The sequence below is a fragment of the Chenopodium quinoa genome, unplaced genomic scaffold, assembly GCF_001683475.1.
Source record: "Chenopodium quinoa cultivar QQ74 unplaced genomic scaffold, ASM168347v1, whole genome shotgun sequence".
Taxonomy (NCBI): domain Eukaryota; kingdom Viridiplantae; phylum Streptophyta; class Magnoliopsida; order Caryophyllales; family Amaranthaceae; genus Chenopodium; species Chenopodium quinoa.
This window is the reverse complement of record NW_018745323.1, coordinates 1,408,683-1,426,640: the sequence shown is the minus strand read 5'-3', so window position 1 is coordinate 1,426,640 and position 17,958 is coordinate 1,408,683. Positions and strand designations below refer to the sequence as shown.

At 35.1% G+C, this 17,958-nt stretch overlaps 3 protein-coding genes across 4 annotated transcripts; 1 reads left to right on the top strand and 2 right to left on the bottom strand.

Annotated features, from left to right (window-relative positions):
- Window positions 1-337: 337 nt before the first annotated feature.
- Window positions 338-3,419, top strand: LOC110712482 (glutamate receptor 2.8-like). The gene is made up of 3 exons (XM_021890946.1): window positions 338-521; window positions 945-1,354; window positions 3,147-3,419. The coding sequence occupies exons 1-3, from the start codon at window positions 338-340 to the stop codon at window positions 3,417-3,419; spliced, it is 867 nt and encodes a 288-aa protein (XP_021746638.1).
- LOC110712414 (very-long-chain 3-oxoacyl-CoA reductase-like protein At1g24470) lies at window positions 1,797-7,325 on the bottom strand. Its single transcript, XM_021890876.1, has 3 exons — window positions 6,527-7,325; window positions 4,150-4,219; window positions 1,797-3,997 (listed from the first exon to the last, which is right to left on the bottom strand). Exons 1-3 carry the CDS (start codon window positions 7,165-7,167, stop codon window positions 3,761-3,763), a joined length of 948 nt encoding a protein of 315 aa, XP_021746568.1. The 5' UTR covers window positions 7,168-7,325; the 3' UTR covers window positions 1,797-3,760.
- Window positions 7,326-11,695: 4,370 nt separating this feature from the next.
- On the bottom strand, window positions 11,696-17,958 carry LOC110712399 (regulator of G-protein signaling 1-like). Of its 2 annotated transcripts, none has more exons than XM_021890858.1 (11): window positions 17,476-17,958; window positions 16,747-16,867; window positions 16,589-16,652; window positions 16,417-16,501; window positions 16,144-16,217; window positions 15,413-15,604; window positions 15,141-15,229; window positions 14,780-15,015; window positions 14,426-14,550; window positions 12,409-12,530; window positions 11,696-12,291 (listed from the first exon to the last, which is right to left on the bottom strand). In XM_021890858.1, exons 1-11 carry the CDS (start codon window positions 17,556-17,558, stop codon window positions 12,109-12,111), a joined length of 1,374 nt encoding a protein of 457 aa, XP_021746550.1. In that variant the 5' UTR covers window positions 17,559-17,958; the 3' UTR covers window positions 11,696-12,108. The 2 variants fall into 2 exon arrangements, with proteins under 2 accessions (XP_021746550.1, XP_021746551.1); XM_021890859.1 differs by having other exon boundaries at window positions 15,440-15,604.

The following is a 17,958-nucleotide window of genomic DNA, read 5'->3' as shown; positions in this document are numbered from 1 at the left end:
ATAACGTAAGAGAACAGACCCTAAGATCATTGATTCATTGTACATATAGTGGGGAAAAAAACCTTTGTATAGCTTATATATTATCGAAATTTGAGACCCTTTCACTTAGGGGGACTTGTATGTGAAATAATCAACCACTCTGCACATGCTCAAAGACACTAATTACAATCATTGGAGTTGCTCTAATTTACTCATAGTTAAATAACAATTTCTCCTTGAGTAATGAAATTCCAATTGCTAATGATATTGGTTTAATTAATTTGGAAAGCAGGAGTATGATGCAGCGGTAGGTGACATTTCTATAAGGTATTACAGGACTGAATGGGTTGATTTTAGCATGCCATTCTCAGAAACCGGAGTGTCGATGCTAGTACCCTTACGTCTCGTGGCAGGAAATAGAAAGCCCTCATTTCTTACGCGTCTTCCTTCTGGTATTATAGCCGCAACTGTGGCTGTTTGCGGCTTTTCTGCGTCTATTTTAACATTCTGGTTTTATGTGCGTTGTCAAGGCACAGATTCTGGTAATGAATAAAAACTCATCACTCTAGTTTTAGAGAGCGAGGACTCCAATCCGTCCTTTTTTATATTAGCGTAACCAACAAAAAGGAACGAGTAGTACATCATTATATGTTTCATATGGCTACTAAACACACATGCCATATAACGTATAACTAACTATTTTATAACTAACGTTATATGGCATGTGTATCACGTAAAAATAAATAAATAAATAATGTATCAGGTAAAAATTAAGAGATAAAATTCAAACTTGGGAGGCTGAAGTCAACCAATATATGCCCACACTAACTGTTTTATAACTAACGTTCAATCAATTTTATAGGCTTGGGTTATGTGCTATTGTTCAATCGATGACCAATACAAAAGCAATTTTGCACTCGCGTTCATGATCCTTAAATAATAACATACCTAATCTTTTTGTGTAGGGGAAACAACTTCAAGACGTACGAGGCTAGTGATTGTGCTATGCTTCCTCATGTTGGTAATCATAACAGCTTGTTGTGGTGCAATCATCATCTATTTGCAAGTCGCACCAAGGCAAGTTCCCCTTGTAAACTACAACACGAATGATTTCATAAGAAATGGAAGAAGTGTTGGATATCAAACGGGATCTTTTGTTCGTAATATGCTCATTCAAAGAGGCTTTTTGGAATCACAATTGAAGTCCTATTCCAATGAAAAAGAACTTGTAAATCTACTTTCCAAAGGAAGTAAAGGAGGAGGTGTTGATGCAGCAATTGATGAAACACCGTATCTTAAGGTTTTCGTTGCCGAACGTTGCAATGTTTACACCCTTGTGCCTTCAGCAGCTTTGCATGCCGATGGTTTTCGCTTCGTAAGTCTATTAGCTAATCTCTATCATTAGTTATTCGTGTAGTCAAGCTATTTCAAGTCAATTCATCATTTCGAGTTAAAATTAGGCTATGTGATGATGTGATCTATTTACGTAAGGCTATGTTTGGATAACAAAAAATGGAAGGAAAGGAAGGGAAGGGAAAGCGAGGGAGACAAACTTTCTTGTTTGGATAATATGTTGGGGAGGGAAAGAGAGGGATCCATTTTCCCTCCTCCTTTACACTTTGTTTGGATAGGAAGAAATGGAAGGAAAAGAAGAGAAGAGAAATGGAAGGAGACAAAATCTCTTGTTTGGGTAAAAGATTGGGGGAAGGGGAAGGAGAGGGAGAGGGAGAGGGAGGGATCTATTTTCCCTCTCTCTATAATAACCATAATCTCTCCAAAATTGGAGGGAAAATAGAGCTCACCTCCCCCTCCCTTTCTTTTCCCTTCCCTTCCTCCATTTTCCCTTTCCTTCTTTTCCTTCCTTCTTTGCTATCCAAACAAAGCGTTAATAAAGATCATCCCTTTAAAATTGGAGATATTTGGAGGGAAAATGAAGCTCATCATTTTCTCCACTTTCCCTTCCTTCCCCTTCCTCCTATTTCCTTTCCTTCCATTTCCCTTTTAATTTGTTATCCAAACATAGCATAATAGTACGTGTTTATTTGGCTCATTTTCATAAGATATTTTCACTCAAACTTAAACAATGTTCACCTTAGCTTATTTTGACTTATGTGATCTAATCTGAATTTTTTTTTTTTTTTTTTTTTGTAATGACTCAATCCTAACTCCTTTTTCTAAAAAAAAATAGTTTTTTTTTTTTAATTACACATAAAGGTTGATCTGAAATTAATAGTATTGTCCCTGATTTGAAATAAGTAATAATCTGTACTTTGTACTCTCTCCGTTTTTAAATACTTGTCCCACTTTTCTTTTAGCCGTTTTTAAATACATGTTCCATTTTCTTATTTGAAACCTTTTACAATATTTAATTAATTTCTCTCACCAAGTGGACCCAACAATATTAATTCGTTCTATATTCTCTCTCCTTCAATTCTCTTCACTACCTTTTTTTTTACAATTTTTTTATTATTCCACCAACCCCACTACCTCCATATTTTATTATTTTTTTCAATTTTTCTAAAACTCCGCGCATGGAGAAATGAAACAAGTATTAAAAAACAGATTGAGTAATATAATTGAGTAAGATGAATTTAAACGTGACCATATCTAAGTTAGGGATGACAATCTAGTCTGGATCCGACCCTACTCCGCTCCGATCCGAGGTAAAATATCCGCTTCGAGTCCGAGAAAAAAGTAATCCGAGTTCGACTCCGTTAAAATAATCCGACTCCGAGTCGGAGGAGGGTCGGAGTCGGATCCTATAAAAAATCCGAGAAAAAAATCCGACTCCGACAAATGTCCGACTTTAACGGATTATTCGACTCCGACTCCAATAGATAGTGGATTTTTGTGTGGGTCATGGTGGCATTGGGTGTGGGTTGTAAAGGCCCAAATAGCCTAACATCTCAAAGTATATTGAATAATGAAAAAAAACTCGGAGTCGGGTCGGATCGGAGTCGGAGTCGGAGGTCGGATATTGAAATAGGAGTCGGAGTCGAATGTCGAAGTCGGATGTCGGAGTCGGATGTCGGATTCAACCTCCGACTTCCTGTCGGGTCGGAGTCGGATTTAGCATAATCCGCTCCTAGTCCGACCCGTTGCCATCCCTAATCTAAGTTATTCATGTGAATGATGGATTTTATACTTGTACATGCAATTTGGTGCAGGCTTTTCGAAAAGAGTCTCGCGCTGATCTAGTACGTGATATCTCTATAGCAACATTAAAAGTGACAAACAACGATGAACAACTACGTAATATCAAAGACAGGACAATTGGTGATCTGGAATCATGTCGTGAAAATCCAACAGATGCAACTCAACTTATAAATTGGAAACCTAGCATGTGGATTTTGATAACAGGAATCGCTGGGGTTTTGGCTCTTATGCTCGTCTGTTGTCCTGTGTATTTTGAATGCTACAAGTCAAACACGAGTTACTAGCTAGATCCTCAATAATCAGGCCCTAAATCTATTTGTGATAACTTGTATTGTCATGTATGATATGATACGTACGAGTACCATATATTGTAAAAAAGTGACTTTATTATCGATTGTGTACAAAATTATTAATACGGGATACAAATCAACATTACGTTCGTTTATAATTTATTTATTTATATTCAAAATTTATCTTTTTATTTGATGATTTTACAGAATTTGAATACTACCTCTATTACGTTAATTTTTACATGCAATTTTGTGGTATTATTTGTAAGATATAAAATATTTCAAAGTTGCACGTAAAATTTAACGGAGGTAGACGTATGAGAATTGTTATAGAATTAGGCTGATCTCCTCCGAATGCCTATAGAGAGGCGCCATGCATCAAGCCAACTATTGGGAAGGTAACTAGCCATGTACCATTGAAGTGAATGTGCCCAAAAGGGTGTACACCTTGCTTCATACCCGATACGCCGGACTGCAGCCACGGCATAATCCTCAGCCGTGGGGATGAACAAGGTTGGTCTCTCGACGGATGCCACATTAAAGGCCATTTTGGTTGCAACATACAATGGTAACTTTGAACACAAATTAGTTAATACTCGTACTACGGAGTAATTAATTAAGGTAATAATTCTATTTTTGATGCAAATTAAGGTAGTAATTTTATAAATGTACTACATTTAATTTGTACTTAAAAGTTTACTATAAGAGGCTTTGTTTTATGTACCTGGCATTGCACATCGACCCCTTGACTCTTGTACTCCACATGAAGACTTCTAGAGAGTTGATCAATATAACTACACACGTATAATTTGGTCCCACGTCACCTCATAAATAATAATCTATATGAAAAAACATTTAATAAATTTTATACAGAGTATTCCAATAGCAATGTGACCTTGTCAAATTCAATTTAAATTTCAGCTAACTTGTCAATGTCAACCCCTTTAATTAGAGGTTAAACAAATCATAATTCTAATCTTAATTTGGATTAATTACAACTATTTTTATGTGGATAGATTAGTCGGATCAGTAATGATGTCGTCGGTATACATCAACGATCTTGCTAACGAACACCCTCGAGATGATAAATATATATATGACATAAATATATTGCTTAAAACAATGCACGCTCCGTATAAATAAATTACATGTCATAATTATGTGTCAATATCAATCGGTATTTTTTTTTTTTTTTTTTTTTTTGACGAGGTCAATCGGTATAGTTATTACTGCATATTTATTTTACTTTAAAATTTCCACTTTTATTTTTCTAACCTAATGCTTCCAAAGGTGCTCCTTAACTTAAATTAGTCCTTAACTCAATATATGATTGCATCCAAAACACGTTGCATATAAACATGCCACAGTTGTGGAAGTAAGGCCAATTTAATGGATCCTCATTTAATAATATTTGGCGGTTGAGAGTTGGAGCAATAATTAGATATAATTCCATTGGAACGAATAAGGTGGCTAACTAGCTACTAAATGTGTATGCGTTAACATTTCTTTGTCTACAATTTTAATTTGTCCAAATGCCGTTTGTCATTTTCTTTTACTAACATGTTGGTAATATATTCAATCTTAAATCCTTAATTACTAATAGATGGGTAACCACTGACAAACCAACTTTTATACTCCGATCCGTACCAAGTATCTCTTAACCTTTTTCGAATTCAAGGGAGGATATTAGTTTATTTAACTTTATTACTTATTACCTGTCTCTAAATTATATTCTTATTTTTTTCTATTATATAAGGAATAAATGTTAGAAGTAGAAATGTAATTTAAAGACGGAGGAAGTAGCACGAATAATAGATAATACTTTAAACGTTTTATAATAATTGACGCAATCTAATTTGACACACATGTTAATCCACTATTTGGCTGTTACACCTCTTTACATACAAAGATAACCATTTGATTGTTACACACTTACACCTCAATCACGGAGTACATACAAGTAAAAAGTTATACTCCGTGTCTCCGTGTGTAGAAGTTATGGTAAAGCATTATTCCCTCCGTTTTTTTAAGTGCCCCATACCCTTGGCACATTTAGGTAAATGAATAAAATAGTATAAGTGAATATGATTAAGAATAAAAAAAATTGAAAAAGTAATAGAGAGAAATATGAATGGGGACCACTAAAAATAATGAGAGAGAGAGAAAAATTTATAAAATGATAGTGAGGTTAAAAAAAAAGAGATAATATATAAGGTGAGTGGGGTTTCCAATTTTGATAATGGGGCACTTGAAAAAAACGGTTGTTTATGAGAAGTGAAGCACTTAAAAAAAATAGAGGAAGTATTTCGGATAATCATGTATTTATGTATTTCCTTATTGTAAATGATACTTCTTCCATTTTAAAATACTGTTTCACTTTCTTTTTTCGGTCGTTTTAAAATACTTGCTCCATTTTCTTATTTGGAAAGCTTCTAGTGGATTCAACATAAATCATATTTTATTAATTTTGTATTCTATCTCCTCTAATTCTCTCCACTGCTTTTGCTTTTTACAATTTTTTATTTTTCTATCTACCCCACTACCTCGGTACCTCTATATTTTACTACTTTCTCCAATTTCTCTTAAAACTACGCGCATGGAGATATGGAATAAGTATTTAAAAACGGAGGAAGTAACATAATGTTAGAAGAAAGTATTTCATCTTTTTTTTTTTCACTTGAATCGTTTTGACTTTTACACTATTCAGTATTTACCAACCCTTCTTTGACTATCTTTTGTGAATTATATGTTAGGAAATACATATCTATGTGAAAATTTGTTAGAATTGTTTCAATAAGTATTGTCATAAAATATAACTTGTAATTTTTATTTAAACGGAATTAAAATTATTAATGGTTAAAATTATTTATTAGCAAACATGGTCAAATAAAAAAATGGAGGAAGTATATACTGTACGAAACAGTGAAAAACGTAAAACTAAGAGCAAAAGCAATTACTAAACTAAGAGCAAAAGCAATTACTACCTCCGTGACAGGTTATGTGCAACGATTTGACATAAAGCAGAGAGGAAAAATATCTAATCATTGCACATAACCTGTACGTAACGGAGGTAGTAGATAAAATTTAATAATTGTACTTACCCTTTAGTAGCAGCATAAATGGCATAAAGAGGATGAGAAGGCACAACAATAGACGCACCAGAACCAATATTTATAATTGCACCTTTCCTTTTTTGTAACATATTAGGCAAAATTGCTTTAGTAACTCCATTTATAGATCCAACATTTACTCGCAAAATCTTCATCCATGTATCTTCATCTATTTCATGAACATACATAGCTTTTGGATATGTTATTCCCACATTATTAACCAAAACTCCAACATCTAACCCTTTAACAACACTCTTAACCTCTTTTGTAACATATGATATGTCCCTTGAAAAATCTATTGCCACCATTTTGATGTTTATGTTAGGGAACTTATGTTTGATATCACAAGCGACATGTTCAAGTTTGGTTGCACTACGACTAACAAGGATGAGGTTGAGGCCATGAGCCGCGAGCTCAAAGGCAAAGGCTCTTCCGATGCCATCGGAAGAGCCGGTGATTAGTGCCCATGAACCATAGGTTTTTTTAAGGTCTTTTGGGGGTCTAAGGAAGGATATGTATGTCCATTTTAGGAGACATAATGTGTGTTTGAAAATGGAGAGGATGCCTAAGAATGAAAGAAGGGAAATACATAGAGGCTGGGTTAGAAGGAGGTCATTGCAAGCTTGAAGCATGGTTTATTGTTGGTTAAAGAGAACACATTCTTAAAAAAAATCATGGAGGTAATCTACTTATATTAAGTAGCTAAGTTAGGTACCTATACAATACATTTAATTATGTCCCCTTCAATAAGTAAACGTCCTCTATTAATTGCTCCATTTAATTATGAGTAGACTTGATCAATGTATGATGGTACTCTTCTATTTACATGAACTCCTTCCATTAACTATTATGATTTTCTTTGGGGTAGTCGTAACAGACATGGTGTTGCTTACAAGTTACAACTACTTCCTCTGATTTTTATTGAATGCTCATTTTGAAATTGCTAACTCCTAGGCAATGTTTGGAGTAGAGAGAAATATAAGAGAATTTATTGATTAAAAGAAAAAGTGATGCATTTATATTGAAACTTCCATGTCTAATAAAAAAACAAATGAAGTATAAAGAAACAGAGAATACTCATTAGGTTGTCTCAAATTGGTGCACTAAAGACCTATTCTCTTCGGCTTAATTTCAGTTCTATAAAGTTCCTAATTTTCTTCTTTCATAAACAATTTATTTCAATAAATAAGAATATGCCCTAAGTTAAAGACAAAGAAACTTAATCTCCTGAAATCTCATAATTCCCCCCCCCCCAAATATTATACACCGTATTAATTTTTCTCAATATTCTAATGGACCTTGTACATATTCACACACCCTTTGTTTGTAAATATAATACTCCTCCACTTACCTTTTTATTAGCATTTTTAATTTAACTATTCAGCCACTCGCGTGATATTAATAATCAAATACTAGTAAATTAAGTATTGAACTATCAACATTATTATTATTGTTATTGTTATTGTTCTTCTTGTTGTTATTGTTATTTTTATTGTTATTGTTATTGTTATTGTTATTGTTATTATTATTATTAACCTATAAAAAATTAGTGGGAAGCCGAGATACAATCTAGACCCCCACTCTTCTGGCTATCGCAAATCCTATCCTAGTGAAGATATGAGCTGCAGCACGTGCCCCAATGTCCTGAGCCTTCGAGAACTTCTGGATTCGCTTCAACAATGTAATAGCCTCCTTTTCTAACTCCCCAAGAGAAGAGAAAAAGAAAGGAAGGAAGCCATATCCAATTGCTCGACAACTGGATTCGTACTTGACCCGCTTCCGATTGGCCGCATCATTCACTACTCGTCCAGGAACAAAGTCAGATAGCCCAGACCGTGTCAAAGGAGAAGACCCTATCAAGTCAACGCAGACATCGCGACCACGATCCCAGGAATAAAGTAACATATCTGCAGGTCCGAGGACCCCGTCGTTCCCTCCAGATAACCCAATGTCCACCTCCTTTCTAGCTGAAATCCATGACCGATAGCAAACATCAACAAGGGTATCCCGAACAACATTATGTCGATGTTTAATGCCCACAATACCAGCACAAGACACCGCATGATCACCAAAAATATCCCCAGCAAAAACCCTCGAACAAGCAGAGCACGGCGTCGGGATAGAAAACAATGGAACACCCAATCGGTAGCACAACACACAACGATAAGTCTTGGCATTCATCGTTTGACCCAAAACCGCAATATGGACTGCCCGAAGCCAAGCAGAGGTGTGATCTCCCTGCTGTGATTTCCATAATGCTGATTGTCGAGGAGTTAAAGAATAAGCAGATTCTGCAGAAGCGGTAACCTTTGTGAAATATATATCTGCCAATTTCTTCATGACTTTAGGGCAGCGACCTCACTAGGATTACTCAAAATGTCAGACTCCACTATTCCATTAAACAAAACCAACGCGTCCTCAAAGGCTCGTCCAAGACAAACAATGTCAGCATGTCATAGAAGTTGAGTTTGCAAATCAGTAGACTGCAACCGAGAAGCAAGAAAAGCATAGTGACGAACATCACCTGCAGAATAAACACCAAGCCCTCCAAACGCAAATGGTAAGGTGGCAAGCCGCCACTGCCAATCGCCAAACCCAGGCCCCGAAGCAGTAACAATACGCTCCAAAGAAGATCGAAGAGCCCCATCGAAAGTGCGCTGAGCCGCCTCAAAAGTACTAGGAGGACAAGTACGTAATGCAAAGTAGAGTTTAGAAACTCCGGTACATGCCCTAAGTAACAACAGCTCACATTGAGGATCATCCAGCATAGCGACCTTATCCATAAGGGCAATGGTCTTGGTCACTTTCTGCATCACAAGCTCACCACTAAAACCAGAATCGGAACTAGCGAGACCACTAAGAAACTTAACACCACGCAAAGGTCGAGCAATATTAGGTGGAAAGACACCCACAAGCCTGCTTCTAGGGTCTTCTGTAGGCCAGAAAACTTCAGTCTTTTCCACGTTAAGACGTAACCCAGAACAAGGTCCTTCCTCCATAATCAGTTGCAGAACTTGCCCCACCACCAACGTGTCACCAATAATCGTGCCATCATCTAAATACCAAGCCTGAAGACATACATCAAAAGTCTCTCTGATTTTACACACTAGGGGTTGTAAAACCAAAGAAAAAAGCAAAGGACCAAGGGGATCACCCTGCTGCACCCCTTGAGACGACCATAAGGTTTGGTCCCCATAATACAATCTGGCTGGATTGGAATAGCAAAATTCAACCCATCGCGAAATGCCCGGACAACAGCGACGTACCTCACGTAACATGACCGAACGATCAACTAGATTGAATTGAAGGCGTTTTGAAAATCCACCAACAACATAGAAAGACCTACATCAGAACCACGATCCTCAATCAACCGATTCACTGCATGAAGAATAGCCTCCCCACCTGAAGAAACTCCAACACCAAATTGAAGGCCATCAAATCAACTCCCTAAAGACTGACCAATCATAACAACACCCACCTTCGAAACTAGACGTCGCCAAACCGTACCCACGGCAATAGGACGAATACCACCACCGGGCTTGACAAGTGGTGTAAGAGGAGCACTAGCAATGTACTCTCCTAATTCCATAGGACATCTTCCAGCTAGAAAGAGATTAACCACCCCGGAAATAGAGTCAACCAACTCATCTGAGACTACCACAGCTGCACCACTCAAGCAATCCATAAGATGTTGAGCACGCAAACCATCCCTACCACATGATGTCCCACGAGGGAAACTCTTAATCCGATCCAAAACAACAGCAGAAGTCGTAACGAGATGAAGGTGATCAACAGGTATATCAGGCAAGGATGGAGCTGGAGACGAAGGGTGCTTTGACTGTAAATCCGCAAGAGTGGCGTCATTATAAGGAGCAACGCCTGAAGAAGAAAGAACTCGAACTGCAGCGGTGTAATGACCATCGCATATCTTCCTACGACACTGCTTATTATTATTATTATTATTATTATTATTATTAAACATTATTATTATTGTTATTGAGCAGATTTCAACATTATTATTATTATTAAACATCATAATTGTTGTTGTTGTTGTTGTTATTGTTGTTGTTGTTGTTATTAATGTTATTATTATTAATGTTATTATTATCATTATTATTATTATTATTATTATTATTATTATTATTATTAATGTTATTATTATTAATATTATTATTATTATTAATGTTATTATTATTATTAATGTTATTATTATTATTAATACTATTATTAATGTTATTATTATTAATGTTGTTGTCATTATTATTATTATTATTATTAATACTATTATTAATGTTATTATTATTAATGTTGTTGCCATTATTATTATTATTATTATTATTATTATTATTATTATTATTATTATTATTATTATATATTAATGTTATTATTATCAATGTTTTTGTTATTACTATTAATACTATTGTTATTATTATTATTATTAATACTATTATTATTATTATTATTATTATTATTATTATTATTATTATTACTACTACTACTACTACTATTGTTATTACTATTACTATTACTATTATTAAGTGCATATACCATTGATTTAGGTGAGTGAAAACATAAATATATGTATACCAAATTTAACATATGTTAATAGTAGAAACATATATCAATGAACTAACAATCAATACCCACATACATAAACTGTTTCTACAAATTGTGATTATAATATCAAATATTTATAAAAAGAAATTGTTATTATTATTTTTTATTTTTTTGAAAGAATTGTTATGATTATTAGAAATTATTAATTAATAATATTATTAAATATTAATAATGATAACTATTATTATTAATTATTATTATGATTAATAAATATTAATTATTATTAATAATTATTAAAATTATTTTTAATATTTATAATTATTAAAATTATTTTTAATATTAATAATTATTATAATTATTCAAAATAATAAATTATTATCATCAATACAATATTAATTATTATTATTATGGAATATTAATTATTATTATTGTTATTATTAATTATTATTTGAAAATAAAGCAGAGATAACAGAGCAGATTTCTTTTGAGCAGAGCAGAACAGAGCAGCTCTAAAGAACGGGGCCTTAAATGGTTTACAAAAGGAGTAAAACCTTGCTTATAGACTGAGTACGATACCAATATGATAAAAGGGAGAGATAAATGTAAGAGAGAATACTAAACTTTATAAATCTGGAATTGTATAGCAATAACATCAATCAAGCAATGCTATAAACAAAATGTTGCATGCCTGCAATATAGAACACAGTTATACAATGAGAAGAATTGACAATATTAACTTACATTCGGGAGAATTATGTACGTTAATTAGAAAGTTAACCTCATGGTCTTGCATAAGAAAAATGCAGAAACTCCTTTCCAATAACTCAGGGGAGCTTTATATCACATCATTTACTTTTAAAATACCGCGATTACAGCAAACCTGCTTTATCCAGCGGATGATATATACTACCAACCATTCTTCTAGTTTTCGATTTTCTGGATCATCATGTTGGTGGAGATGCGGCAATATCATTGTGATTTGTGAGGCTCAAGATACGGAAAGTATCCAACCTTGATCACGATCTTTGTGATGGCATAAGATTGTCTTGGTGAAATGGATCATCAGCGGCATGAACATAGCTGAGTCTTGGAGTGACATTCCAGCTCATAGCCAACTCCAAATCATGTCCATTTGCTTTTGCTCCAGCTTCTTGAAGTTTCATGTAATACACGGATGACCAGTATTCCCTTGCCAAGTTCTTTCGAAAAGGAAATCAAAAGGTGGTTAGTCACTTAGTCCCTCATGTTCAGAACAAAGAGGTATTTCCATATCAGTGGGATTTTAATGCTGTAAAACTAAGCAAGAAATATCTTACCGTTTTTATCAATTGCAATAGCTCATTGAGTGCAGTATTGAATAAATTGGGGTGAGCAAGATCAGCAGAATTCAAAATTTGTTGTCGAGTCCGGTGGGATATGTTCACCTCCATAGGAGACCCTGGCATTGAATAGTTACCCATATTATGAAGTTTCCAGGAGCAAGCAAGAATTGATAAACAGGTATCAAGTCCATAAATATCTAATTTTAAAGTACAGGGTCAAATAAAATTTCCTCATCTACCAGCTTACGGCTGTCAACCAAACATAAACAGGAGATGATTCAAAGCTTGTGCAAACAATGAAGCTTACTGCAGCACAAGTCCTATTAAAAAAATGTACATCAATGGGTCTAGGCCTTGTTTTCTTCACTTGAAAACTCTTCGATATCTAAATTATAGAGCTTATCCCTGAACTAAACTCATCTAAATTAAATTTCATTTCATAGCCCTGTATTCAATAGGATTTATTTGAATTTCATAGCTTTGTGTGCGTGTTTTCAACATAATACTCCCTCCGTTTCAAGTTACTCGCAACAAATGGAGTGATTGCGGACTCCTAGGCAAAAGATAGTAAGTGTAATTAATGAAAAATAAGGGCATGTGTTTAGTATTAATCCAACCCAAAAAAAAAACAAAAAAACAAAATAAAACATAACCCCCAAGCACCCATCAGCACCACCGCCACCACCTACAAGCACCACCGCCTAGCACCATACCACCACCACCACCCAACTGCACCATAATCGAACCCAGAAAATTCGAACCAACCAACAACACCCAAACCCACCCAACAACCACAACCCACCACCACCCACAAACCAAATTTCGAACCCAGAAAATTCAAACCACCCAACACCCAAAACCACTCAACAACCACAACCCACCACCACCCACGAACCAAATTTCGAACCATAAAAACCCACAACCCCGATGTCGAACCACAAAACCCACAACCCCAATTTCGCCCACAATCCACGAACAAAGAGGACCCAAAAATCCATCCCCTGAGAAAAATGGAACCCTAAATATATGAGCCAAAGGATGTAAATGACAAACTAATTCATCAATTAAAGCTTTAATTGGTCAAATGTAACCATCAAAACTCTAGATCTAGAGTTTTCATGGGTAAATTTGACCATAAAACATTCAAATTTGAGCTTCACCGGCAACGACGAAACAATAAGAAAAGGAAGAGAGAGAAAACGGTGGCGGCCACAAGCAACGGGACAGCGGTAGTGAGTTGATAAACAGAGATAGGAGATCGCCGGTGGTGGTGGTGGTGGTTGATAAACAGAGATGGGAGATCGGTGGTGGTGGTGGTTGATAAACAGCGGTAAAGAAGTTCTTGGTGATGAAGAGATAGGAGATTGGTGGTGGTGATTGATAAAGAAGGTGATGATGAATTTAGATGGAAGGGAAATTATTTTGGTAGAAATGATTAAGTTAATTTATGATAATGCTTAAGTTAATAAGATAAAAATTAGTAATTTAATTAGGGTGTTAAGTAAGGGTAATTTTGTACAATCACATAATAAAACTTACTATAAGAGGGAAAAAAAAGTTTGTTGCAAGTAATGTGAAACGGCCATTTTTGGTAATTGTTGCGAGTAATATGAAACGGAGGGAGTATATAATCCTGAACTGAAGCCTTATACTGAATTTACTATTTCTAAACGGTTTGAACTTCATAGGCCTTGTATTTAATGATCTGAAATTATGTGAGCTCAACTCATTTTCAGGAAGAAAAAAAAGAAGAAAAAAAAAGGCAAAAAGCAGGACCTAGCATATTCACTACAAGCAGTATTAATAAAAAAAATTGAGACTGCAAATTTCTTAATTAGCCTAGACACTAATATTTGCATTCGTATGAAGTGTACAAGAATAGCTTGAGAAAGATAAGCAACAGTTTTGGCCACTAACTAGATTAACAAAACGAAGGTTGTTATCAATTTAACTGAATTCTTTACTAGCAGATCAAAAGATGAATGAATAATCTTCTTGAGTCTTGACTCACCTGCAACAATGTATTTCTGAATAATGTGCCTTGCCATGTAGATTCTTCTTACGGAGTCATCTGCAGGTAATTCTCCAAGCTCCAGCACTTCCTCATAAAAGTGGACACTCTCCCCAGCCAAACAACTGCAGCTCAAAAATATTAACACTCATTGTCCTCTAAACAGTCATTCAAGAATGGTAAAATGACATTGTTTATTGATCAATAATTCATCTTGAAACTGTATAACTTTATTTGGATAGCCAATGTGTATAGCACTCCAATATTTACTAGGTAATCTATTAATGTCGACACTTGAAAATTTATGGAGAATTTGGAGAGAAGAGATCTTAAATCAAAGCTTCAGAAAAGAACCTGTCAGCAAAAGCCATAAAGGATTGTCGGAATCTTTTATCCAAAAGAAGCTTATCAAGAGGTTCATTGCAGTCAATGGCCATTGATTGTCTCTGTAGCTGAATTTCATAGCCAGGGATGCCTAAAGCCTGACCCATGCTTTCGTATCTGGGGCCCTCCCTTTTCCTCAAGCTGATTTGTGAGAGAAGTGGTTGTGAGCTTGAATAAGAGAAGAATGCCAGTATGAATACACTTGTCTGTGGACCACAAGATTTTCCTGAAAACATTAGTCGACTAAACTATAAGATGAGCTTCAGTTAAAGTGAGATGCAGACTTATATGGTCACACCCACAGCCCAGCAAGGAAGAATAAGTTGCATACCATTAATGCAAGCAGAAACCTAGAGCCAACTCGAAGCCATTCAACATCTTCATGAATTTCATTCAGAATATACGCGACAACCCAGAAAACTGAAATTCAACCAACATAATAAGACAATAAAGAAATCAATTGTGTGATTTCAAGCATGAATATACAGTTGGCCATATCATCCATTTAACTGTACTCACTGCACATGTATCATCTAGTTAACTATATCACTCACTGCACATCGTAAGCCAATGAAAAAGCTAGATAAGAAGAGGCAAGCATACCAAGAGAAAAGGTAGAAATAACTACACCTCGCCAAAGGTCTTTGAGTTCATCAAATCTGAAATTCACATGCTGAATGGACCTTGTCAACCCAACAAATATAACAACGTATATAGAGTGTAGGACCATCGATGGAGTGACCCACCGAGCAGACATTTGACACCTGTAGTTCAATGGTTGCTTCAGTTGTATAACTGCACCAGAATATGCGTAGTGTTGAAAAAAATCAATTATAAATGGCAGAATATCATGTCAATCCAATATGCAAAGAAAAACTAAAGTAAGAAACAATTAAGCAGAATAGTGACGTAAAATTCAGTTTCAGATTAAATGACTTTGACACAATCAGCATCTTACTGAAGGATGCAACAACCTTAAAAACCCTTTAAACATTAAGGAAGAGGTCAAGCCTACAGCCAACAGCAGACACTAGAGCTAAACCATACTCCATGTATCGTATGTTCATTTGTCTTCCTCTGAGATTGTTAGAATTTTGAGATACATTTTACCGCACAAAAGTCCTTGATATGCAAATAAAGTCTCCCTTTTTGTGCAATTACCCACATGACATTGTCATCCCTACCAAAAACAAAAATCGAGCCCACATTTACTAGAATATACGTAGTACGAAGAAGTGATTGATACTGGATACTGACAACAGTGGCAGATGTTTGATCTATTAAAATAGAGAAATAAAAACAATAAACTTGGTCAATCAGATCAGTTCACTTACTAGCAGCTCCAGCAATCCAAGGGAGAAGAACCAATGGGAGAATAATATGTGACCTTATAGGTGGTAATCGCTTCCTGAGACATAAGAATTCTGAAAGTTAAGCCATATCCCAAGATTGGCTAGAAAAGACACCCAAGATAAGCTTCCATCAGAACCTATATTACTTCATCACTACAAGAGTACAAAGTAAACAGGAGGATTTACATGGCTATCTCATACTCCTACGATTTTATCATTGTAACTTAATATTTCATGTTTTTAAGTTTGACTTACTTGACAAAAATGAAATAGAGATGGTAGACTTGTACAATGCGACAGCTAAGCAATAAACCAAATCCGAACGGTCCTTCAAGCCAAACTGTAGGCAAATAGCTCAAAGAAAGTTAGATTTGCACAAAGCTGAGAAAACAAAAATATTTCAACATATGATGATAGTGGATACTACCTGCCCACATATAGCAAGACTGCCACCATTGCCTTCTTTCAATGCTGATCAAATTGACTGACATCTATGATGAATCGTGCAAAACAACTTGCAAGTTAGAATAAACATAGCAAATCAAACATCTAGCAAAATTCACCACAATGTACATGCATCCTCACCACAACCGATACCAAAAGGTCCAAGCTAGCAAGAATCTGTACGATCGGGACCCAAAATGCACTGCCTTTCGGAATTGACAGCTTGTGATACAGGAACGGAAATGCTGAACGGGCAAGAAGCCTGTACAGGAAAGCAAAAATATTTACAGCATAAGCAAGCATGCTACCAAGCCATCAAGACATAATAGCAAGCTAACTTCAAAGCATTAGCAACTTATTAAAGTCTTGGGGGATGGTTCAGTACCCAAGACCTCAGATCGAATCCTATCTACATTACTGTCACTACATAGCAAAGACAACAAATACACCCAGAAACAGTAGATTGAACAAAAATTTCAGATAAATCAACAAATTTTATTAACTGAATAAAGATTTTGGATTTTCTATAGTAGCATTACCCTAGAGACTAGAAATTAACCAGGAATAACCAAACCAATTCAAGTAATCCATCAACTTTTAAGATAAAATTAACAAACAAAAAAAAACCCAAAAAAAACTCAGAAAAAATCAAAACATGTTTAAAGAAACACATTTTACAGACAGTTTCATAATAGACATAATTAAGTTAAATTAACACAAACAAGCAAGAATCATTGAAACAAAAGTTGACCCATTGAAGAAAAAATTATGCTATTAAAAGGGTTTAAATTGATATTGATGAATTAATTACAACTAATACAAAAATGAAGAAATTGATAAAAAAAAAAAAAGGGAAAAGTTAGAACATACAGAAAAAGAGAAAGGGCAGATACAGAAACAGCAGCATAGTCACTTGGGCAACCTCCAGATTCTGCACATCCTTTCATTTTCATGAATCTTAATATGAACAATTGAAATTAATCATATCTCTAATGTTGCTGCTGTAAATCAGATGATTCAGCTTCCAATTTTCTCTCTCCTTTTTTTTTTTTTTTTTTTTTTTCTGCTGAGTGTTTTGAGTGAACACAGTCAATGGTCATAAACGTCAATTTCAACGTTTGTTAAATGTTATTTTATGTTTATTCCATTGAAAAATCTGATAATCTGGTATAACGTGATTGGCACATGCTCTTCTAGAAGGAAAGGAGGTGGTGGTGGCCGGTGGATCGGTTTGGTAAGGGAGAAGCTTGGGATTGGGAGTATGTTTGGTCGAGAGAGGTTTAACTTATTCAACTCTTTTAAAGTTTTAACTTGAGAGCACTTAGGTCTTGTTCTTTTGAGCTTCTGGGCAGA

Excerpts from the sequence above, each read along its gene's own strand:
- LOC110712482 (XM_021890946.1), top strand. The coding sequence starts at position 338 with ATGCCATTCTCAGAAACCGGAGTGTCGATGCTAGTACCCTTACGTCTC. Across the intron at positions 522-944 it reads TTGTCAAGGCACAGATTCTG|GGGAAACAACTTCAAGACGT; the intron begins GTAATGAATAAA and ends CTTTTTGTGTAG. Across the intron at positions 1,355-3,146 it reads ATGCCGATGGTTTTCGCTTC|GCTTTTCGAAAAGAGTCTCG; the intron begins GTAAGTCTATTA and ends AATTTGGTGCAG.
- LOC110712414 (XM_021890876.1), bottom strand. The coding sequence starts at position 7,167 with ATGCTTCAAGCTTGCAATGACCTCCTTCTAACCCAGCCTCTATGTATT. Across the intron at positions 4,220-6,526 it reads ATTTATGCTGCTACTAAAGG|TTATATTGATCAACTCTCTA; the intron begins GTAAGTACAATT and ends ATACGTGTGTAG. Across the intron at positions 3,998-4,149 it reads GGGTCGATGTGCAATGCCAG|TTACCATTGTATGTTGCAAC; the intron begins GTACATAAAACA and ends TTGTGTTCAAAG.
- LOC110712399 (XM_021890858.1), bottom strand. The coding sequence starts at position 17,558 with ATGAAAATGAAAGGATGTGCAGAATCTGGAGGTTGCCCAAGTGACTAT. Across the intron at positions 16,868-17,475 it reads TCTGCCCTTTCTCTTTTTCT|GCTTCTTGCCCGTTCAGCAT; the intron begins GTATGTTCTAAC and ends TTTCCTGTACAG. Across the intron at positions 12,531-14,425 it reads TCAGAAATACATTGTTGCAG|GGTCTCCTATGGAGGTGAAC; the intron begins GTGAGTCAAGAC and ends ATTCAATGCCAG.